The sequence below is a fragment of the Alligator mississippiensis genome, chromosome 4 (genome assembly GCF_030867095.1).
Source record: "Alligator mississippiensis isolate rAllMis1 chromosome 4, rAllMis1, whole genome shotgun sequence".
NCBI lineage: Eukaryota > Metazoa > Chordata > Crocodylia > Alligatoridae > Alligator > Alligator mississippiensis.
In genome coordinates this window covers 27754907-27779564 of record NC_081827.1, presented here as the reverse complement: position 1 = coordinate 27779564, position 24658 = coordinate 27754907, and the positions used below count along the sequence as shown (strand labels likewise).

At 43.3% G+C, this 24658-nt stretch overlaps 1 protein-coding gene across 2 annotated transcripts in view; it reads left to right on the top strand.

Moving 5' to 3' along the window:
- Window positions 1–24658, top strand: part of COG5 (component of oligomeric golgi complex 5) — a 355827-nt gene that overhangs the window by 233286 nt on the left and 97883 nt on the right. Inside the window, exons 8-11 of one of the 2 annotated variants that reach the window (XM_019487452.2) lie at window positions 2947–3112; window positions 6955–7067; window positions 8663–8740; window positions 12410–12508. In XM_019487452.2, coding sequence (XP_019342997.1) covers window positions 2947–3112; window positions 6955–7067; window positions 8663–8740; window positions 12410–12508 — 456 coding nt within the window. The remainder of the gene's footprint in view (window positions 1–2946; window positions 3113–6954; window positions 7068–8662; window positions 8741–12409; window positions 12509–24658) is intronic. The other variant, XM_006257811.4, reaches the window with a different exon arrangement.

Genomic DNA, 24658 nt, shown 5'->3' with positions numbered 1-24658 from the left:
CTGATCCTCAAGGGAAACTTACACAACACATCCCAGAGACGAGCCTACGAGCTCCATTTCATCAACCTGCTGGATACTAGAGATCAGGGACTAAACATAGACATTGGATTTTTGATACATTACAGTCTGCCTGGCAACTGACTCCCCAGCCCAGCCCAGCCCAGCCCAGCCCAGCCCAGCCCAGCCCCTGGCTTCTTTACTTTTCATTCCATCCAGGAAGAGCACACACCAACTGCTGCAGCTTCCTTAGCCTGACGAAGGGTTTTTGAACCTGAAAGCTTGCTTAATAACTATTCTCCAACCATTTGGGTTGGTCTAATAAAAGATATCAAATTCACCCAAGGAACCTTGTCTGCCTAAGTGGTAATTAGGCATTTAAGTGTGATCTTATTCCACACTGCTCATACCCCTAACGAACTGTTAATACAAATGGTATTAATACAAAAGGTAGGGGTCCTTTCCACTTTTTGTGACTTAGTTAAGGAGAAGATGAAAGGAGAGGATAAGGAAGGCAAGGGCAGTGCCTGAGATCAGGTTGGCAACTGAAATCAAGAACAATAATAAGTCCTTCTTTAGGTATACAGGGAGCAGGAGGAAGACCAAGGGAAGTGTGCAGCCCTCAAAGAATGAGACAAGACAGCCGATAACAGGCAGTCAGGAGAAAGCTGAATTCTTTAATTAATACTTTGTGTTGGTGTTCCTGCATGCAAATGATGGTCACCTGCCTGGTCAGATACTGGACGGATGCGGGGGCAAGGGGGCGTTTGCCAACCAGTGGTCAGGGTCGAACTGGTGAGGGAGCACTTAGAGCAGCTGAATGTCTTCAGGTTGGCAGGATCAAATGGACTACAGCCGAGAGTGCTGAGGGAATTGGCTAGAGTCATTGTGGGGCTGTTAGCAAAGGTATTTGAAGACTTGTGGTGCTTGGGAGAGGTCCCAGAAGACTGGAAAGGGGCCAGTGTGTTGCCAATCTTTAAGAATGGGGGGAGGGAGGATCCGGGAAACTATAGGCCAGTCACTTTGACATCAGTACTGGGTAAATTGGGGAAAAAATTATCAAGGTGTACATTTGTTAGAGACTGGCGGAAGGCATGATGCTGAAGGATAGCTAACATGGTTTTGTCTGACCAACCTTGTCTCCTTCTATGATCAGGTAATGAACTGCTAAGATGTCGGAGACACAGTTGATGTCATATACTTGGATTTCAAAAAGGCCTTCAATATGGTCTCTCATGACATTCTTATAAAAAAAAAAAAACCCTGGGGTATTGTGGGCTGGCAGAGTCCATGGTCAGGTGGGTTGGGAACTGGCTAAGGGGTCAAACCCAGAGAGTGTTAGCGGGATGGGTCTGTATTGTCTTGGCAGGAGGTGGCCAGTGATGTCCCACTGGGTTCAGTTCTTGGCCCTGTGCTGTTCAACATCTTTATCAACAGTTTAGATGACACTGTGGAAAGCACACTGGCCGCATTTGCAGATGATACTAAGTTATGGGGAAAAGTGGTCATGCTACGGGATAGGATGCGGATCCAAATGGACCTGGACAAGCTGGAAAGGTGGACAGAGAGGTACTGGATACAGTTCAATAAGGATAATGCAGAGTGCTGCATCTGGGGAGAAGTAACCAGCGACAAGAATATAGGTTAGGAGAAGATGTCCTGGCCAACATGATGACTGAAAGGGATCTTGGGGTTATGGTCAATCACAGGATGAACAAGAGCTGCCAGTGTGATGCTGTAGTCAACAGAGCTAATAGCATACTGGGATGCATTAGCTGATACGTTGCAAACAAGGCTAAGGAAGTGATACTTCCTTTGTACTTGGCATTGGTGAGACCCAGCTGGAGTACTGTGTCCAGTTTTGGGCACCGTACTTCAAAAAAGACATGGAGAATCTTGAAAGGGTCTGGAGGAGGAAACTTTGAAAAAAAACTAAGGGATCTGGGATTGTTCAGCCTGGGGAAGAGAAGACTGAGGTGGGACTTGGTGGCTGTCTATAAGTATGTAAGGGGTGAATTTGGGAAGGTGGGAGAAAAACTAGGGCACCCTGGGGAGGATAAGGAGCAATGGCCATAAACTGTTAGAGTTTGGTTTCATGTTGGATGTAAGGAAGATCTTCTTTATGATGAGGGTGACCAGAATCTGGAATAGACTTCCCAAGGAGATAGTACAGTCCCCAGCCTTGGAAGTCTTCAAGAGGAGACTAGACAGACACCTTGCTGGGATCATTTGATCTCAGCAGTATTCCTGCCCAGAGCAGGGGGGTTGGACACAATGATCTTTTGAGGTCCCTTCCAGCCCTTAATTTCTATGATTCTGTTGAAGCGCATTACAAAGTAGACACCAAAAGAGTGGGGCTCAAGCAACTTGTTTTAGGATCACACTTAGACACTTAAGTCTCTAGCACCCCCAGGGGGAGTCCTGGAGCAATGCCTAATTGTTAAATAAGTTCTCGCCTTTACTCTGTAAAACCAGACATAGATTTTGTAAAAGTTGATGTCATTCTAGAAATTTACTGTGCTCTGAGTAAGTTGGATGCATGGGTTTTTTTGAGTTTTGTTCACATATAATCAACTGTTGAGTTCCTATAAGGTAGAAATGTAGCACATACTGTACATACAAACAAGTCTTACTACCTACCTTATAACTGGATAAAACCAAGACAGTGAGTGTGCATGCCTCAAAATTATATAGTAATTTTCCTCTGTGAATTATTGGATCACTAGCTGGTAGCTTGTACCCAAATGATCAAAGTCAGCATTGTTTTCAGGTCACTTGTCTTCTTTCTCTTATCTTGTTTCCTAATAGAGACCACTGATGTGATAATAAATTAAATGCATCCACAAACTCCTGCATGTAAATGTACAGATTAAAACTTTTTCTCATCATGGGTAAATAAAGTTACACATAAAGTGATGCTTATCATTTCCCCCCCACTTATCTCCCTAGAATCCAACTCAAGTGGGAACAGCTCTACAGGTTTTTCATAATCTTGGAACTTTGAAGGATACTATTGCTAATGTAGTGGATGGGTACTGCGCATCCGTGGAGGAGAACATCAGAAATGCTTTGGATATCAAAGTTTTGACTCAGCCTTCCCAGGCAGTTACAAGAGGTGCAGTATGAGTACAATTTTTCTACTTTACATTTCCCATTATTTGGCAGAAGTACATTTTGCACCTCCCCTTCCCATCCATGTTTCAGAGACAGTTTATTGCTTGTATTAACTGGGCCAGGGGGTAAATCATACCCATGGATGGATCTAGGAGTTTGAAAAGGGGGAGGTGCAGATGGCATGGTGCATCATCCCATATAATGGGTGCTTTGCCCCTGGCCTCCAGAGCTGTGTCATCTAGCCCACAGAACTCTCCATGCATCCAGAAATTTTGTAGTAGGGAGCTCTGGGCCCTATATGTTGGACTGGGTGCCTGATCCCAGTGCACAGGGCCAGGCAGAAGTGGCATGGGGCCCCAGGACCCAATTCCAGTGTGGGAGCTGGGAGGGGACGGTGCCAGGCTCCTGGAGCCCAATCCTGGTGCTTGGAGCAGGAAGGGGATGGTGTTGGGTTCCAGGGTGTGATGCTGAGGTGTGGGCCTTGATCTAGCCTGCAGACAGGCCCCATACCACTCATTTGGCACATGGGGCACAAAAGCTTAAGCAAAAATGCTATTTCTTCAGTCCTGTAGTCATTAGAATGAAATGCATATCTCTTTCAGATTCATAAAACAAAATCAAGCTTCTTGAGCATCTTGACCATACATCTAGTACTTCACTGAAAGTTATTTCCACACCCAAGCTGATGTTCACCTAAGTTAATGTTTCCACATCTAAGTTAATATTTTTAACTAGAGTTGAAAACAGTATGGAGGCCTGTGAAATAAGAACTACATTACCAGGAGAAACTAAGAGACAGCAGAATTGCAGAAAAAAGAATAGCTTGATTAGTGTGATATCAGTACCATTAAAAAGGAGAGAGTGTCGCTAACACCCATGGAATGAAGAGTTTGGAAGGAAGCAGGTAGATTATAATAAACCAGGAAGTCAAGTGACTCCTTCACTGCTGCTTGAATAGAAATGCTGCTGCCACGGCCAGGCATTTTCTTTTAAACTTTGGGTGACAATCAGGAATCAAAGGGCTTCAAATCACTACTGTACCCCCCTCAAATAGTCCCCTGGGCATATCCTAGAGCAGTGGTTCTCAATCTTTTTAGACTCGAGGCATCCCTGAATAGGCTCCAGGCACCCCTTGGAAAATGACAACTCTTGGTTTTCACTCTGTTCTTTTACTACAGAAAAATAATAAAGTGGAGCAATTTTTCTTGCTTTCTGAGCAAGGAACTCAGAAATACCAGAGCTATGGATTTCTGTTTGAAATCTCTGGGTTTATCTTGTGAATCACATTTGCAAACCTAACAGTAGTAACATTGAATGGCACCCTGTGGCACTCTTGAACAGATATCAAGGCACTCCAGGGTGCCATGGTACCCTGGTTGAGAATTGCTGCTCTAGAGTAGGGATGTTAATGGTTAAATGATTTATCTTTTAACCGATCAGCCCAGTGATAACCAGTTCTAGCTTACAGGTTATCATTTAGCCCCAGCCGGGCACAGTGTGGGAGAGGGATGGGGGGAAGGGAAGCCCTGTGGTGTCCAAGCAGGAACTGGAAGGTGGGAGGGCAGGAGGGAGGGAGAGAGGAGCAAGGAGCAGGGAAGACGGCAGGGTATGGGTAACTAATACCTAATAGCTAGGCTTCATGGACCCTGGTGCAGCCACTCGCAGCCTCCAGGCTGCATGTGGCAGGTAGTGGGAAAGCTATAAGTGGATGCACCGGGGTCCAAAGAGCCTAGCTATTAGGTACTAGTCACTCCTCCCCCTCCACCTTCGCCTCCTTCCTGTGCTGCAGCGGCTGGCCCCAAGAAACCACATGCTGGTGGCTGCAGGAGGCTGGTAAGGCCCCTCACTGGCTGCTGCTACCCATGATTTCCTGGGCTGTGTTGCCTTCCTGCCAGGGCTTGTCAATGCTTTGGTCCCCAGCTCCCCACATTACTCTGTGCGGGCAGGTGCAGCTCCTCCTCTGTGGCAGGGCAGGGTGAGACAGGCACTAGTCTGGGGCTCAGCAACACCCTCTCTCCCCAACCCTACCTAACTTCACAGAGCTGCAGCCTTAAGCCCATATTTTTTTGTGCCCGTTCCTATTCCTGTGCCCAGCTGAATGCAATGCCTTCTGTTGCTACAGCTGTTGCAGGGCTTGGCAGGGGCAAGGTGGAGGTAAGTGGCATGGGGCAACTCCCCAGGGCCTGTGGCTCAGTCGCACAGTGCACCCCCGTGGGCTTGGAGAGGACCCACCTGCCCACCTGGTTTGTCATAAGACACAGCCCTGGGGAGCCGCTGAGTCCCCACCACACCTCATGGGGCCTGGAAGAGTCTTGCTGGTGCTGGACTGAGCAGGGGTGCCCCACAGTCCAGACCGGAGCAGCCTCACGTGGGCCAGGCTGAGGGTTGCCGCACCAATTCATTGTTTAACCGCTGTAACTACAACAGGTTAAACATATTTTTACATAGGTATTTACATCCCTAGTATAGAGGTAATATAACATAAAAACATATTTCGGTGTGTTCCCCCTTTTTCTGCCTAGAGTGTCTTATTTCTTTGTTTCTGCTTTCTCTCCCTCTCCTTCACTTGTCTAGAAAAGAAATTTTAGAAATTTACAATTGTCCTAGCATTTTCTTATGAGCTTATCACGGAAATTATTAGTTTTTTCTAGAATCTGCTTCTACCTTCCTTCTGTTTGTGAGAGGGCTGCAGAGGGACTAAAGGAGAGATTGGGCCATGTGTCTTAAGCCAGGAAACCAATTTTCTGCACTGGAATAGAAGCATGGGGACTGCTGTCATAACTGCTGCTTCTCTCCCCTCTTTTCCTGACAGCAGCACAAAGTGAAGAGTAGAATCTGCTGTTCAACAAAGTGGCTAAAGTTTTAACCTTATCACAGCCACTGCTTAGTTGGCAGTAGATTTTGGTCAAGTAAGCAAAATTTGTTGCCAATTCAAGGGCAGCTGTGATGAGGTTAAAGTGTGAGCTGCAAAGTTTGCAAGGACAGAGTGACTGGTGCTGAAGAGTAGACTTTGTACCTACTCCATGTGACCCCATTGGGTCATGACTCTGAAGGAAAAAAAACAACCCTTTTTTCTCTTTATTCTGCCTTCCCAGAACAAGGTATATATCTCTTTTTGGGGGCAGATGAGGTGGGGGGTTTGGAACAGTATATGCAAAAAATATGGTACTAGAAAGCAGTGCAAGAAATCTGACAAAGGCATTACAGTGCTTTGTTACACAGGAATTTATCAAAACAGTATTTGCCATTTTGGGTAGTTCATTGCATCATTAAGCTTTAGTTCTCTTAATGCTTTAGCTAAGGTACCTCAGAGTGTTAAAGAATACAAATGTAAAGGTGAGATAGAGAACATATTTTAATTTGTAGTCTCTTTAACAGTTTGGGATTAGAAGGTAGCTTTGGAATTATTATAATGGGATGTGGACACCCAAGCCACTCAAGAAAATGTTGGCTTAATAATGAACTTTTTCAGTTAGAGTGCCTTATTTTTGTCATTCAAATACAACTAGGCCAAGATATTTAGGTGTGAGTATACTATTGCATCCTGCTGCTACATTGTCCTGGTGGGGTTTCTGCTAAAATGGCCAAGCATGGAACAGCTAATAATGCAAGGATATTGTAAATGTTAGCTGAACTTCAAAGTTAGCACTCAAATGCGATGATTGAGGCCATTTACTTGAAGAGCTGTTGTTTCAGACTGTCTCTGGCTTTTGAAAATTGCTTGTTCAGATACATACCACACATGAGTTTAGGTGCCTAACCTCATTTAGGCACTCACTCCAGAAAGTATTGGTTATGACTTAAATTTTGGTCTGAATTATGTTTCCTTCAATATTTGCTTAGGGGGGCCTGGCCGAGCAGCTATGCCAACACCAGGAAACACTGCAGCCTTCCGAGCAGCTCTCTGGACAAACATGGAAAAACTCATGGATCAGATCTGTGCAGCTTGTGGCCAGGTAAAGTTCTCGGAGTCCTTGTGGACGGTTTGCTAAAGCAACAGCTCACTGTTCATTATCAATCAAAAAAATCAATTTAGAATGTTAGGAATTATTAAAATAGGATTTTTGTGGGTTTTTTTAAACAAAAATATCAATAAGTATCTTATGCCCATTTAGAAATCTGTGGTGCATCCATACCTTGAATACTCTATGCAGTTTTAATTCTCACACATCAAAAAAGATGCAGAAGAACTAGAAAGGTATGAAGAAGCGCAACAAGAACGATCAGGGTTTTGGAGGGGCTTCCATATGAGGAAAAAGTAAATAGGCTAGGACTTTTCAAGTTAGAGAAGAGATGCTTGAAGGGTACATGATAGCAGTTTATAACATATTAAATGGTGCAGAGGAAGTAAATAGGGATTTATTATTTATCCTCACAACACTAGAACTAGGGGACATAAAATGAAACTATTGGGCAGTAGGCTTAAAATTTAACAGGAGAAAGTTCTTTCTCACACAGGGAGCCCCTCTACACATGCAAGTTAAGATACAATGGGATTTCATGTGTGATCCACACAATCACAGCTCTTGCCATGCCACACATGCATGGCAGGAGGCATGATTGTGGGATTGTACATTAGATCCCATCAAACCTTATCACTGGTGCAGGGGGAACTTGGGATCACGATCTTGTCTGCAAGCCCAACAGCTGATTGGGACTTGCTGCAGGGCTCACAGCGAGGCAGCAGGGAGAATGCTGCCACCTCTGTGAGCCCTGTAAGGTGCCAGGCTCATGGCAGGACCAGCTGGGAGAATGCTGCTGCAGCTGTGAGCTCCGTTCTCCCCACTGTCCTGGCTACAAGCCCTGCCCTACAGCTGAGACAGTGTTTTCCGTACTGCAAGCCCTGCACCTGACAGTGTGAGCCTTGTCAGCTGTGGGGCAGACAGCAGGTGGTGCACCCCTGTGGCTGGGAGCCCCTCAGTTGATGGAACTCCCAGCCACCAGAGATCATGTGGCCACACGTTCAACCAGTAGCATGATTAGAACAAGCTACAGAGTTATTATACATTTTTTGTGGAATAACTTTGTAGTTTATTGCATGTTTTATCATGCTATTAATTGGTTGAACGTGTAGCCGGGTCACAACTTAAGGTGTGATTAACCAGTTGATCATGCTGGAAGTGTAATGAGTAGAGGTGGCCAAGGTACAATTAACTTGTGGGACTTATTTCCCCAAGATGCTGTGGAGGCTGGTAACTTAACCCAGTTAGAAAGGGTATTGGACCAATTCTTGAAAGAAAGGTCCATTGGTAGTATTGAATAGTGTAGATAGGGATGCAGCATCTGAATCAGAACTCCCTATATGTCTGAGTGCTAGAAGCTGCAATAGGACAGGATCAGGGAGAGGAACAGGAACACTGCAGTACGTGCCCTGTTCACCCTCTCTCTCAATATACATTCTCTGTCACCGAATGAGATAAGATGTTGGGCTAGACAGACCTATGGTCTTACCCAGTAAATGGCATTAATTTCTTATGTTCTTCAACATCAGTGCAATTTTACCTGCAGCAACTTAGAAAACATACATTTTCTTGGAAATGTTGTCTTACAGGTGCAGCACTTGCAGAAAGTATTGACAAAGAAGAGAGACCCTGTTTCACATGTCTGTTTCATTGAGGAAATAGTTAAGGTAAAGTTTTCATTTAGCTGACTAAATTTCAGTGGTTCTTTTAAAGAAAATGTGATGATAGATGCCTTTCAGTTACAGTTTTTCCTATAACATATTTGTAATTATAGTAATGAGATGGTGGTGAAAGTCATGCTAGCACAGAAGAGTGCATTTATGGACTTGTTTATATGTGGGTTATGTCTTGTAATAATTACTTTTGTTTTCTTTTAAAAGAAACTGTAGGATAGTGTTGTCGTTTTTTATTAGTGATCATTATTGCCATTCCATAAAATACTCTGGGTAATTAGTATCATGCATTAGTTTTCATAGGAGAATGCATCTTCATGTGGTATCTAGTATTCAGCCATCTGTTTCTCTACATTTTGGCAATTTCTTCGTTGAAATATAATCACGGCTGTTCTTTCCTCATAATGTCCCAGATATGAATACCTATTCTTGTTCATTCATTTGTATTGTTTCCTATTCTTATTTGGAGTAACTTGATTAATGGTCTCCTTCAGGGTTGGGAATAGTAATTCTGAAGTAATTTTAGCTACCTTAGTAAATGAGGCAAAATAAAAACAAAAGAAGTTTTAAGGCCTGTTTTTTATGCAAACATCTCCTTTCCCATGCATATGACTTGATTATGAATTTATACAGATTTATTTTTAAATGGGTCCCAGAAACTATTCACATGCAAATTTTTTTCAACAGTAAAACCAAATAATGGAAGTTTTTTACACAGGAAACCTATTTTTTACTCGAAAATAAGTACAGCATCCATCTGGACAGTATGAAGGCTCTTCCCAAGCAGAAATGACTAGATTCAGCCTGCTCTGGAAGAAAGCAAGAAAGAAATGGATTAACTTATAGCAGATGTGTGTCTGCAGAAAAAAAAGCTTGGCCTTGTAAAAAATATTTGCTGCTTCCTGGGCTGCACAAAGTGACTCTGTGATACACCAGTGGACAAAGAAAGCAATCCTTTGTACTGGAGAACCATGGAGCAGGTTGGATGGGAGGAAAATTAATGTTAGTGAGCTTTCCATGTTCCATTTGCAACAGCCCTCCTGAGTCTACGCTTCTCCCTAGTACCACTCATTGCCTTCATGGAGATCCTCTTGGATCAAGAGAGGAGGGACCATCCCAATTGTCAGAGGAGGCTTAGGTGAAAGGGTGTCACTGGTGGGGGGGAGGGGTTGGAGCAATGTAAATCTTTATCACTATTTAGTAATAGACTATTTAAACAGATGAACAGTATGGCTTACTAAAGGAAGACTGACCAGGAAATGATATGTAGTACTCCAGTCTCTTGCGAGGTACTGACTACCCTTTTTAGCCTGTTGGTTTCATGTTGTAGAATTGAGTCTGTGGTACAATAATGCATTTTTCAAATGATATCTATTTATATGTTCCTCCAAGGTTCCCTCTTTTTCTGTGACCATCCTTTTTATAAGTTTATGCCATTAACTTCAGGAGAGTATAAAACAAAGCAGGAGAGTTCTCATTCTGCAAGTAGCTACTAAAAAAATAGGTTGTCAGTCTTGCTTGAGCTTTCCCACTGTGACAGTGTTGCTGCCACCACTAAAGCTTTACTGTGCCCTCTCCCAGGATGGTACTCTACAATACAGTGCTTCACACAGCTGTTTTTGCAGGAACACATATTAGCAATGGTGTCCACTGGAAAAGTCCTATAGCAACACTGATAAGAGTAGGAAGGAAGGGAAGGTTACACAGATCAGTCTAAATGGTGTGCAGCCAAAACTGTGCAAGTACCGGTCACTGCTAACATTTGGGAAGGTTCATATGGAGAGCTTTATGGGAAAGCAAAAATTGCTTTGTCTATTGCCAATGCTTACACCCAGTAAAATGATAATCCTACCCCTGAGTCATGAAAGCAATAGGTAATGGTAATCCATGATCATAGCTGCCACTACTAGTCATCAAGTCCCCAGACATTGTTGTAGGGAGAGAAAAGGTTGGATTTGTGTCAGAAATACTGTGTGAACTGAACCAAACAACTAACTGAGGGTAATCGCTTTATGTCCCTATTCTAGGGCAGTATGCCCACTCTAGAAGACATGAAGAGGAGGCCTCCATTCTACATTCTGTGCACTAATTACAGTTACTGATGTCAACATTATTATAGTCATCTTCTGCAGCAGCTGCACTGCCACTTTGCCTATCCATCTGCTTCCTAGTTCTGATTATGGCAGAAAAAGTGCCATCCTAGGAAATGTGAGATAGTGTAGGACCCTGCCTTGTTAAGCACAAGCATGCTAACAACAAGGAAACTAGCTGCTTTTGGATTCATTACTGTCTTCCTTTTGGAAATGGGGGCGGGGTGGGGGGGGAGGGTTATGCCTTTCTTCTCCTGTCACAGAGCGCACAGCCTGTACTTTCCTTAATTTAACTTCCATGTGCTTCATGCCTTCTAATTACCTGTTGCTGCAATAATGTTTAGTAGTTTATTCTATGTTCCATCTGAGGATGTCAAACACTTTATAAACACTCAGACACTCAAAGTGCAAGAAAGCAGAGAAATATTATCACTAGTTCACAGATGCAGAAACTAAGACACAGCAGACTTGTGTACTCTTGGAAAACTTCTAAACTCCCAAGTTCAACAACATAGTGGTAAAAATGTGGGTGTTTTTACCACTATGTTGTTGAACTTGGGAGTTCAGAAGTTTCTTAAAAGTACACAAGCCTGCACCACAGCTTTCTGACTAGTAGCAGGAAAATGCTCTGGAATTTTTCCATTGGGTGATCAGTGACAAGGACACTGGGATTCCTCAAAAAGTTTGCAGAATTTGATTTGCTAGGAGGATCATTAGTTTTCATGGTGTGAACCAAGTACTGACAGTTGGTGCGACATGAATGCTGATCCATTGCCAACCAATGTTTTCCATTAGCTCTAGTTAAAGAGCTTAAATGGTTTGCTCACAATCCTCTGACAATTTTCAAGGATAGAGTTCCCAGTGCTGCTTGTCCCTGTGCCGTCCCCGCATACCCAGATCACACTGTCTTATTTCTGTAACGTGATGCCAAGTGAACATGAAGAAGCCGACATTCCTTTTCAAATGTATTCATAATATGTTTACAAATCTTATTAAATTTCCTATCAGTAATGAAATTTGTGTGCAGATTCAAAATGGTAAACATATGTAAAGGTCAGCTGGAAGGGTTTTTTTTGTATTTGCCAAGTTATTTCTTCAATGATCTGTGTTTACACTGACAAAAAGTAGCCAGGGAAATTCATGATCTCAGGTTTTGTAGATAAAAGGATGAGAAACTGATTTTATGTATTAATGTTTTCAGACCAATTTTTAGCTTTTTATTTTTTTAAAACTAAATTTATAATCAAAATTGCAAATATCCATTTTAAATCATTTAAATTGTTGCTTTTATTTTACACTGATTTCTGTATTTTTTTAGTAGATATAGTACTGTCTGAAAGAACTGATAAGTGACTTTGACCTGTTCTATTTTTTCTTTTCTTTGCATTTGCAGTATCTAGTGTCTAATCCTGATCCTATTGATGTCAGTAGCTAAGTTACTATTGACTTCAGTGTAAGCCACATCAGACCCTATATTTTCATGATAGCCAGCTCTTTAATCAAAGACAAGAATGCATTTGAGCTCCTTGTAACACAGAGAGTTGAAACTGAATTTTGATCTTCCCTATCCTAGATCCTCCACTTCCCCACAGACTTCAGTGAATGGCTTTGCAAAGTGAAAAGCTATTTAAAAAGCATGGCAGAACGTTTTGGCCTGGATCCTATTGCACATGTAAGACATTATCTTTGCTGCTGCTAGCCCCAAACAGTATGCATCTTGCCCTAGGAGAGCAGTCCTAATCCACACAGTTTAATGCACGGCACTCCAGTTTTCTGAATGCACAGCCTGTTCATTCCCAGAAGCCAGTCCTATTCCAGCCAGAGATGTACATCTCTTCCATCTTGTGCAACTCTAAACATGGGGAGACAAGTAACACTTCCATTCTTTTACTGGGCAGCTTTGTGTGATTCTGTCACGTCAAGATTGAGCTCCAGAAGGGCAGAGATGAACCGCTATATCTAACTGACAGATAGAATATGAGGAAGGAAGATGGGAAAACCACCCTCTTGCCTAGTAGTCAGGGCATTTGTTCAGGAATAGAGAGAGATGGCTTCTAGGCCTACCTTGGCTAGAGAGGTTTGAACCCATGTCTCTCATTTCTCAGGAAACTGCCCTAATCAGTAGGCTATGGGCTAGGCAGGGATGAGGATACCTTGTATCACTTCTGTTGGAATTGAGCCACAGGGCACAAATAAATGCAAGAGACATTGGGACCAGAAATAGAGCAAATTGCCCAGTGAAGGGAGGGAGCTGCTGGTGTTTAGTACCTGCTCCCAGTGCTGCTTATGCAAAAATTAAGAAAACCAAAGTAGCAGTTTAAATAAGAAATTAGTACTTTTTACTTATCGAGCACTGATAATAAACCCCCCCCCCCCCCCCGCTGCCGACACCACCGGTGGCATTTGCAGGTGGTCTGCGATCACCGCTGGCTGCCACTGATGCTGCCAGTGGCATCTGCAGGTGGTTACTGACTACTGGTCAGCATTCATCACCCCTCCTCCCCACCGCCAAGAGCGCTGCAGCTGCCTGTGGGGGCTCCCCACTTACCGCCACCATGCTTCCGCCACCAACAGTGCCGCTGCTGCCTGTGGGAGCTCGCTGTGCCCTCCCAGCCTCCAGGGGCACACGGCATTCATGACAGGTGCCCTGCCCCCTGGTTGCCATCTTGTGACTGGAAGTCTTGCACCCTAACCCCTGACCTTTGCCACCAGAAGTCCCTCACCTTGCCCCTGGAAGTACTCCTTTCAGCAAGGGGTTTTGGCATTTTGGAACCAGAAAAATACCAAATTATATTCTAAAAAGTGAACATCTACAACATTCATTAATTTGATTTCAAAAAATGTTTTTGTCTTGACTTACATGTTTGTGTAGTGTCCATAGAGGTGATTGCACAATGGCTTAAATGAAGTTTTACTCTTGTATATTGTGGTGGGTGGGTATAGGGTTGTGGGGGGCTGTGGGTGTGAGGGTATGTGGAGTGGCTGAGCATGTGGGGGTGTGTGTGGATATGTGGGGTATGGGTGGGTATGGGGTCTGCGGGGGGCTGTGTGTGACAGGAGGGTGGCTGGGGTTTGTGTATGGCAGGGCGATGAGGGGTGTGGGTGCATGTGTACGGTGGGGTGTACATGGGACTCACCCTATGAACACACACACTGCCTCCATGCCTGCGCGTGCGCGCGCGCACACACACACACACACGCTGCTCCTGAGCCTGCATACACACATACATACCCCCCTCCCCCTGTACCAGTGTGATCCCATGCTCTGCAGTCCAGTGATGCATCTGGGAGCCACAGCCACATGGTGCTGGAGCAGAGATGGGGCAGAAAACCAGGAAACTGGGTGGGGGTGGGGTGAGGCTGAATTGTTCAAGCCTGTTGAGGGCTCCCTCAGGGTCCTGCTGCCCCTGGCTCCTGTCAGCTTTGACAGGCAGCTAGGAGTGAATAAATATTAATTTAGTAAATTTTTTAGGGGCCCTGCAGCCCGGATAGAATGCCCTGGCAGGCCGTATTGTGCCCGTCTCTGGTCTAAAGCCCAGATCCTAGTATCAGTTAGACCTTGTGCCTACATGGAGCCACAGTGAAAGTAAATTTAATTCGTATTCATATCACAGATCAGGGGGGCTGGATGAAAAATGCTCTAACTACGATATGTTTGAATATAATTTTACCCTATCTCTTGAATGTCATTATTACTTCTGTCTGTGACAATGACCCAAATGTACCATCCTGAAGAATATATGTGAGGGTCAGGGTTGGTTAGCTCAGGGGCATCATCTGGTAGTTTTTACTTCTGCCTTGTTGGGAATTATGCAGATTGCAGTTTGGTGATGACTGACAGCTAATATGAATTAGTTTTAGTCTGGTTCCCAGTAAAAAAGTATAAATATCCTCAAATCATCACCTGTGTTCCCATTAATTATCATTCTTCTCAGTTTCCCCACAGCGACTAAGTACTGAGTGGCTATAGAACTAACCTTTTGCCCTGAGATGTGGTCTGTCCAGGTCAGGGTAGAAACGCATCTCCCAATTTCACCTACTTTCTGGTTGGAAAAAAATTTTAGTCCCTAGCTTATGGGAGAATTAAATTCATTTGTGATACATAGCTACATACTTGTCGATCTTATAAGCATTAATTAATTTCTAAGCACTTTAAAGATACAGGCATTTTTACTGAAAAAAAATAAGCATTTTTACTGTTTACATATTTTTCCACAGAATCGTCTAATTACTCTGATGTTGAATTTTAAAATTATATGCTCTTACCATTTATTTTCTAGTTCCAGAAGATTTATTTTAAAGCAGCTTTCATTTCTTTTGTCAGCTGCATAAAAGCATCCTTTTAAAATTTTACACTGTGGTTGGAAGTCTAGAAACCATTATACCTTGAGTATAAACTGATCAAGCTCAGTGTAATGAAATTCTGTGCCCTGCAGTAAAACAAAAATCAAGGTCATTTTTAAAACCATGCTGTCATTTATCGACATGCGTTCACCTGCGACACATAATATGGGCATCAGAAATTTAAATGCACAGATTTTTAAAAATTTAATCTAGACTACCTCTAAAAGATATCAAAGGTTTATTCAGAACATTCTGAATTTTTCTGTTTCTGTGCTGATGATAGATACTAAAAATGATAGCTTTTGTTCACAGCCTAACATTTGGCAATTATGTTGCTATAGAAATAGTGGAAATGGATTTTCCTTAGTTCCATCCCATGAGGTCTTGCTGTACAAAATTATTAAATCACTTGCACTCTTGTTTTAGTTGTGGAAAAATATTTAGGTTTTCCTTTAAGTGTCTTCAGTTTTCAGAATGATGTTCTCAATCTGTCTTTCTATATGGCAGGGCCTTTGATTGCAGGTGGAGAATATTGTATGCATTAGTATGCAAAGCCTTATTTCAGGAGCCTGCAGCAAATAGCTTCATGGCAATATTCTTTATATTGTTTTACATTTCAAAGATTCTTCACACTAAAGATGTTTTTCCATATTCTAGTCAAAATATCATAAAAATAGGTTGGAGGTAGTGGTTTTGAAGTTGGAGTATGCTTAGAAGCAGTGGGTCAGAGTTGGTATTGATATTGTAATGTTAGAATAGCACTGCAAAACACAAAAATCTGATGGTTTACATATGGAAGTGTGCCCGCCTGGCCTCAAACATCTGGTCCCATGCGGCTCTGGCCCAGAAGTTCAATGGTGCTCACTTTACCGTCCCTGGTGGTCCGTCGAGAAGGTTTTTGCTTCTGATATGGTCTTCCACAATCTCGCCTGCCATGACTTTGAATATTATTTCAGTGGAGGGTCTGACCACGTGGAGTTTCCAGGTGGCAGAACGTTTATCCAGCTATCTTCTGCGAGGCTCCACCTCCCCTATACCTCGCCCTTACACCATACCTAGACGGGTCACAGTTGTCCTCCCGGCCAGGCTCCCGACCGTTGAGCCCCCTGATCACTTTCATAAAGGGGAGATTCTCCCTGCTACCGCTAAGGCGTCCTCAGGTCCCCTGCCCAGATTACATGACTACCACTTTTTCCCCTGAGGCCAAAAAAACAACCCCGGGGTTTACCTAACTCTAAGGCTCTAACCAGAGCTCTGATCCTCAGCCCCTCCAAAAGGGGGAAACATAAAACTCAAAGAAAACCTAATATTACACTGCGAGAGATCCAAAGGTTCCTTTGCCAGCCCTTCTGCTAAGTTGTCTACAATCCGGCCTTCAATACAACGGGTCTAGGATAAGCCCTGCATGTGGCCGAGGTGGCCTGTGGACTCCCCCACTACTCTTCTCCCCCAACACAAAGCCTTTTCTGTCTTCAGACCCCCTGTGATCCCTCGGTGGGAGCCTGTCCTCTAGTTACTTGCTGGGTTGGTGTCACACTGCCCATGGCCGTGCTTTGCAGCTCCTCACGCTGCCTTTGCCTCCCATCATCCACTTGGTACGCCTCTCCGTTGCCCTCAATGGTCCCACCTGGTCTGACGCAGCGAATTGTGTTAGCCTTTCCGGCCCCTCCGTTATAGCCACTGGCGTCAGGGTCTTTCTGCGCCCTTCTGTTCCTACACCCAGGTTCCTGGCCATAGGGAGTCACCTCTGGCTTTCGATTCCTTCCGCTGCAGCCGGCAGTCTCCGGCTTGCAACTCATGCTGGAGGGTTCTTCCCCGACGAGGAATGCAGCCTCCAGCTCTCCTCACTCCCGTGGGAGGTTTGAACAGCCACCTCCTGCTGGTGTCCTTGCCAGCACCCCTCTGCCTCCTTCCTCTTTGCTGGTGGCCTGTTTTATTTCCACCAGCAGGCAGTCGCCGCAGATGTCACTGCCCGGCCACAGCTGTATAAAGGCATGGCTAATGATCCGCACGGGTTTGTCCTTGGGTTCCGGTTTCACCGCGGGTCCCGCTGTGGGTATTTCCCTTTACCGTTGCTTTTTCCTCCATTCCCCTCTGTGGGTTCCTGTCCCCAGGGCTCCCCCCTGGTATTTTGGGGTTCTCCCTTCTGTTTTTTCCTGTGACAGGAAGGTTATTGTACTCATTAAGTTCTGAAGTTGGGTCATGAGTGGCTTGCCATTCAGGATGTAATGAAGATAAACTGGTAAAAAATAAATCTTACCTTTTCAGTCTCATTTTATACCACATTCAGTATTACATATAAACGTATGTGCTTTCATTATTATTTCTTAAATTTGGATTTGATGTAAGATGCTAAACTGATATATTAAGAACAGAGCTCTAGAGATTTCATTTCTGTAATGAGTAAAGTTAATTAGCAGCTTATGCATGTTTCTCTAAAATTAAGTAAGCTTGTTGTCATGTCCAAGGATAACTTTTAACCTATTTTCCAAGCTGCAACTTTATTATTATTGCATGGTAACCTTGGCTACAGAGCTTCAAACATCCCTGCTCTTATGACACCAGAATCTGGCCCACTGATGTCTGGTAGCTTTTTTTGTTCTACAAAAGCTATATACTAGAAATTGGGTTATACTTTTAGAACTGTGGAATCAAGCCAGTTCTGTGTGAGCAAGAGGGAATGTAGTTTTATCACTTGGATTCTACCAGCCTGCAGTTCTTACCATCAAAAATAATCTTGTAATCCTGTGAGTAGGCAGCATTAAGCTAAATTTGGAATCTGTATAGTTGATTTGAGCAACTACAGTACTAATGTGACTCCATAATATGAAAGGGAACAAAATACATCCAGTCTATGTAGGCACTACATTGCATTATTGTGTAGTAACAAAAAGTGTCAAAAGGAGAATTTTCTAATGTTCAAGATAGTAAATCTATTTAACAGATTCTTCTTTTTTTGTTTTCATACAAAAATATTAATTGATACTTCCTCATCTTTTGGATCTGAATCCTTTTTGTGCTGAAAAACATTGCTTACAGCATAAACAAAGCTCCACTGTCCCTGTCTAATGCACTGTTTGCCAAAATAGCTACTTTATTGTGTTTCTATAATTCATCTTCTTTGTGTAGATAAGCTGTTTACCTTTGTCTTAACTCCCAAACTGGAGGACCAGTGGGCATCTTGTCATACAGCTCCATTCCTCTAAGCTTTTTGGTGTGGGTGACTCTATAATAATTTAAAACTTTAAACCACCAGTGTAGCTCTTAGAGTCAGTCCTTCCTCATATGTCGTGGTGAAGTCCTTGAGAAAAACTCCATTATCTCAGTTTATGGTAAATATAATTTCAAATTGCAGGGCAACTTGCTCCAAAAATTCAAGCATATGTTCAAGTTTTACTTCCCTGAGTTAGGCTCAGCAGTAACATGAACTAGTAGTATTATTCACTGTTGACATAGCATTTCTTGTCATTTTTGTCTAAGTAAGCACTTCGTGTCTAAGTAAGTGCAAGTCTAACGGGTAGCATGAAGGAAGAAGCATGATGATACCATATTTTTGCACAAACAACGTGCTCCCCACATAAAACCCATGCCTTGTTTTTGGAAGGCAGAATGCAGAAAAAAATAGTTTTCCAGAGTCATGGCCAACTGTGTTAGTAAGTTCTCCTGGGAACAAGAGTGTCTCCTGGAAGTGTGGCACCAGGAACTTCCTGGTGCACCAGCTGCCTCAGCCACTCTGTATCCTGGGATGCCACATTTCCTGGACACTCTATGTTCCCAGGAAGACTTACTCTGTCACACAAGGTTAGGCCCTGATGCATTGCAAGGGCAGTAGTAAGACTGTTATTTCTTTACTATAAGTCGTTCTTTGTAAATTCCTGTAAATAAAGGTTTTTTTCCACATCACAAGCCTCAGCAAGATGCTACCAATAGCTCAGTTGCCACTTCAGACACAAGCTTCAGTGCTATGGCTGTGAGCAGGTTAACACAGGACGTTATCATCTTGGCAGCCATCTTAGCAACTGCATGACATGTGCAGTGAATCCAGGCTTGCTTCTCTTCCAGTGAAGAAAACATTTTCCTCTTTAAAACATGCATCCCAATTTGGGGGGAGGGGCTGATTTGGGGGGAAAGGTGTATATTGTATGTGAGAAGATATAATATTACCTGAACACAAGAATAATACAGTAATTTGCAAAGCAAAGTCTGAAATCAAACATGGTATAAGATGGAAAAGTCTTTTTACCATTTGCTAATTATGGCCTTGATTCAGCACATCGCTTAAGCACATGGGTATCTTTAAGTACATGAAAAGTAGCATTGAAGCCAATAGGATTATCCAGATGGTTAAGCCTTATCAGAATAGATTTACTGAATTTTGTGTTACACTCGTGAGTTGAGTTAAATTTGAAGGAACAGAAACATCATTTTGAAGTTATCTTGTTCTTATCAAATGTGTGGGTACCAGTACTCTAATTAATTTCATAGATCCTAGAAACTTAGGGTTAGAAGGAACCTCAGGAGGTCATCTAGTTCAACCCCTTGCTCAAAGCAGGACCATCCTCAACTAGATTGTCCCAGTCAAGGCTTTGTCTAGCTGGGTCTTAACCTCCAAGGATGGAGAGTCCACAACCTCTCTAGGTAACCTGTTCCAGTATTTTACTACCTTCCTAGTGAGAAAGTTTTTCTTAAGATCTAACCTAAACTTCCCTTGCTGCAACTTGAGACCATTGCTCCTTGTTCTGTCATCTGCCACCACTGATAACAGTCTAGCTCCATCCTCTTTGGAACCTCCCTTCAGGTAGTTGAAGGCTGCTATTAAATCACTTCTCAGTCTTCTCCTGTTTAGACTAAATAAACACAGTTCCCTCGGCCTCTCCTCAGAAGTCATGCGCCCCAGCCCCCTCACCATTTTTGTTGCCCTCCGGTGGACTGTCTCCCATTTTATCCACAATCTTTCTGTAGTAGGGGGAACCAAAACTGTACATAGTACTCCAGATGTGGCCTCACCAGTGCAGAATAGAAGGGAAGAGTCACTTCCTTTGGTCTACTGGCAACACTCCTACTAATGTAGCCCAATATGCTGTTAGTCTTCTTGGCAACAAGGGCACACTGTTGGCTCATAGTCAGCTTACTGTCCACTGTAACCTCCAGGTCCTTTTCTGAAGAGCTGCTGCTTAGCTAGTTGGCCTCCAGTGTAGCAGTACATGGGATTGTTCCATTCTAAGTGCAGGTGTTTGAGACTAGCATCTCCCTTCTACTTTACAGTAAAACCTGTGTCAGACCCTAGTCAGTAGGAAAGGCAGGCAGCCATTTAAATTGTGTAAATAGTAGTAGACTGTGGCAAGGCACAAGTGGTGCCTGCCACTTTAAGAGGAGCCAGCAGACTGTGGAGTAGCCGGCAGGTGGGCTCAGGCCCAATTAGGTGGTCACCTGATGGCTAGGAGGCCACCTGATTGGAGGAGGGCTGGGCATTCGGAGTATAAGCCCAGGCCCAGGAAGCAGGGCTGGCAGTTGCAACTGGGGAGCCATTGGATTAACGTTGTCCAGCCTGTGGACTGCTGTTCCAGTAACACCTAGAGGTTAAGGTAGGAACTATGGGGTTGGAGGAGGTTTCTTTTGGTCCTGGGTAAGACCTGAAACTACACCCTGCTGGGGTGTGGGGGCTGCCTGTGGCAGGACAGCCCCTAGGAAATGCCACACCTGTGCCTCCCCAGTGAAAGGCAAGGATGGGGCACTGTAAAGCCTCAGCTCCTGCTGCCTTGTGGGTACCCCATGGAGGGGAGAGGCTAGGGGAGTACACCCTGACAAAAAAACACAGGGCCCAGGTCCACTGAGTGGGGCCTGAGACAGGGCCCAAGGTCCACTAAAGGGGGCTGGAGGCCCAAGATAAGAGTGGGCCCAAAGAGGGGCCAGGCCAGGGTTCTCAATGTAGAGCCTGCAGCCAGTTGTGAGTAGAGGTGGCCTGAAGGGCTGTGCAGAGTAGGGCCTATGTAGGACCCAAAGGGCTGGATGGTGTAGGGCCTGAAGGAAGGGGCCTGATGGCCTGTGCAGAGTAGGGTCTGGGACCCGAAGGACTGTGTAGAGTAGGGCCTGACCAGAGAGAGAGTTGCCCAGTGAGGGGCAGAATAGTGTAGGCCAGAGAAAGGGCCATGAGGCCAAGTTTGGGCCAGAGGTCGAGTACAGCTCAGCAAAGGGGCTGGGAGAGCTCTAGACAATTTTCGATGTCATATGCAAGGCATGAGACATGGCATAGGGATGATTTGGGGCCATATGATTGGCCCAATACACCAGGGCAACAAATGGGCAGCCTCCCACATGTAAACATCAATTTGTGGTAAAATCGAAGGTGTGGCAAGTGGGCGAGGGTGAACTGCCCTAGATATGGGGTGGGCCAGTGATATACTTGGCCCCAGGACGGCTCCCTGTTACATAGGGTCTATGTTAAAAAAAAAAAAAAAAAAAAAAAAGCAATCCTGGAAATGCATGCATCAGTAGCTACACAACCCATTCAATGCCTGCAGTTTGGACAGGAAAGTTTCTTAAGGGCCTAATCATAGAGTTCTGTGCATGCTCAGAAGCATCTAAGTTTGAGTAGCTAAGTGTCTAACTCCCACACATACTCTGCTGTGATCTATATATGCTGAATTGTGCCTAAACTTTGCAAAAGTTCCCAGAAGAGACTGATTTGTTAGGTGCGCTCCGAACAGATCTACCACTCACCAGGAACATTGAATTCAGAACAAAAGAGAGTAGCTATAATCACACCTTCAACAGAAAGGATGGAAGGGATACTCCCCACCCAAACTATTTATAGTCAGGTGGTTGGCAGGCTTCTGGGAAGTGGGAGATGTAGAATACCTTCAGGCTGAGGGAAAACATCACTTAAACTGGCCGCAAGGGTTGAAGAAGAGCTGCTAACCCAGTAGTCAGTTCTTGGTGAGTCCTAGGATAATTTTTTGCTAGCCGGCTATGTCAGCATTAGGACAGCTTTGCACCTGCTACATAATATAAAAAGATCACTGTATAGGTGAGGATCAGGGACAATATTTTTTATTTCATGCTACCTTTTATACCAGTATAGAATTGGGCACTGCCCAAAACCATTATAAGTTTTAAAATGCAGATAGATTTAAGCAAAAATAATAAATATTAAGGGACTAATCATGATTTAACTGGTTTTAAAATGGTGCAGATGGTTATTTCAGTGGTGTGTCTTTTGATTCACTCTGATGTGAGAGTAGAATTTGGCAGTATGTATAGGTTGATCCCTGGTAAACCTGTCAAATATACCCTGTTTAATGGGTACATATGCAGTTACTTTCCAGGAAAATCCTGTTTTGCAATGTATAGCTCTCCAGTTCATTGGACTAATCTTTGTAATTTTGTCTCAGTTACATCCCATGATGAGAAATATATGAACATGTCAACCTGAATATTAGATACCATTAACCACACAGTTAAGGTTCTTTTTGTAAGAGGAAAGAAATAGATTACATGAGAAAGGTAATAGCACTACATTATATGCAGAAATGCAATGATTTTCTTCTTAGAAATTCTAAATTACTTAAGGATTTTGACAGACTATTCAGCTGTGCATGTAAACCAGTTTTATTCTTGTGAATAGTAAAGTAATCAGATCTCTTAATTTACAAAGGCCTGTGTGTTCTTGGCATTGTTAAAACATACTCACTGGGGAGAAGAAAAGAAAGAAAAAAAACCTGAGTGGTGACCTTCTTCCAGTGTCACTGGTAAAGCAATAGGAAGCTGGTGGAAAATGATTGCCACAGAGCTCGAAAGATAATCGGATGCAGTCCATTACTCATCTTGTCAGATGCTTCTGCTACAAGAGATTGTATCAGAAGATGTTAATCTGTGACTAGATTTCAAAGCAAGCATTACTTTTTTCTGGTGTATGTAATTTAACTTCTTCCACTTGTATATAATTATCAACACTTGAAAAGAATGGAATACCCCTGGTTTCTAAACTTCAGCATATAAATTGATTAAAATTATTAATGCCTGTTTTCTAGAATGGATTTGGTTAGATAGTCTATGTTTATACACTGCAGCCAGTTCATTTAATTGTAGAAGTTGTGCTTGGTAAACTAATACAGCTGATTGTGTAGGTAACATAGAGTGGGTTTTTTTTGGATTTTGGGTTGTTTCTTCAGGATCTGTATTCACATTTCCCCCTTCCACATATATTCTTTAGCTAATATGATCTTCAGGAAGAAAGGATAAGATAACAGGAACATGTTTAGGCTTTATGAAGTAACACATCCTGAAATATCTGACAGTAGCTTCTCCAGTGCAAGTCAGCCCTTGTTCTATAATCCAGACCACCTGGTGGAGGGCTGTTGTCAGCCTCTTGCTTTCCCACATGGTGGGGGAAGGAGAAAAAGAGTCTGTCTCCTCGCTGTCTGAAAAATTAGGGGCCCTGCCCTGCTCCCCAATTTATTTAAGTTTTCCTCTTCTAATCCTGCCTCTAATTCTCATTTATCAGGAAACCGTACCCCATGTGAAAAATTACTGGCATGGGGCTCTTTTCATATTGCAGCAACAGGAATCTTACAACTCAGCCTATCTTCCAGAACCCTGGGCTGCTGAGAGGCAGGGAGAAACCCAAACTGGCTGGGGAGTTTTGGCAGTGAGGAAGATTTTCCTCCCAATGCTCAAAAAAATGGCTAGCATGATGACCAAAGCAAGGCCTGAAAATGCAGCCCTCACTGCTCCCAAGGAAGGGTATTAATGTTCCTGAGCATAGAATGACATACAGGTCAGAGGGAATGGCTCATGAACCTTCCCTCAGGGTGTATACAGTCATTAGACGTATGCTGTACATTTTAGCCAAGGAGCCTTCCCAGCCTCCCAGCGCTTCCTCTTAAGTCCATGAAGAAGTCAAATACCTCAAAGGAGGAAAGAGATAATCCTTAAAGGTCCAAGAGTTTTCTTTTGTTTAGTGACCCAAGCAAAACCTCTCAATCTTTGGGTCATGGTCTATTTGTAGGGTAGGTTACTTTTTAATAGATGCATCGATGATAATCTATTAATAATATTTTGAATAATTGTATCATGATTCTTTCTGTGATCCTCAGCCACAGAAATATATTAGAATGTTGTATTGCACTGTTTTAAGGAAAATAAATAATCATTGATTCAAATATGGAATTCTGCATAAAAAGCACAATGCACATAGCTAAACTTATGCTGTGAACAATACTTTCATGTGCATTTGTTCCCCAAACGTAATGACTAAACTCTAGAGGTTTTTCCTCAAGTACTGAGTTAATAATAAACACATTTTCTCGTTTAAAAGAAAAGCAGAAAGGCACATGCAAGTCTGTAAGAAAGTACAATATTGACTTAATATGTTAAAAAAGAAAGTTATTAAAAAAAATGTTTTTTCACTGCTTGTGGTCACTGAGGATCTTGCAGCACTTTTTATGTCAGTGTAAGTCTTTAATGTTAGTGTCTTGTC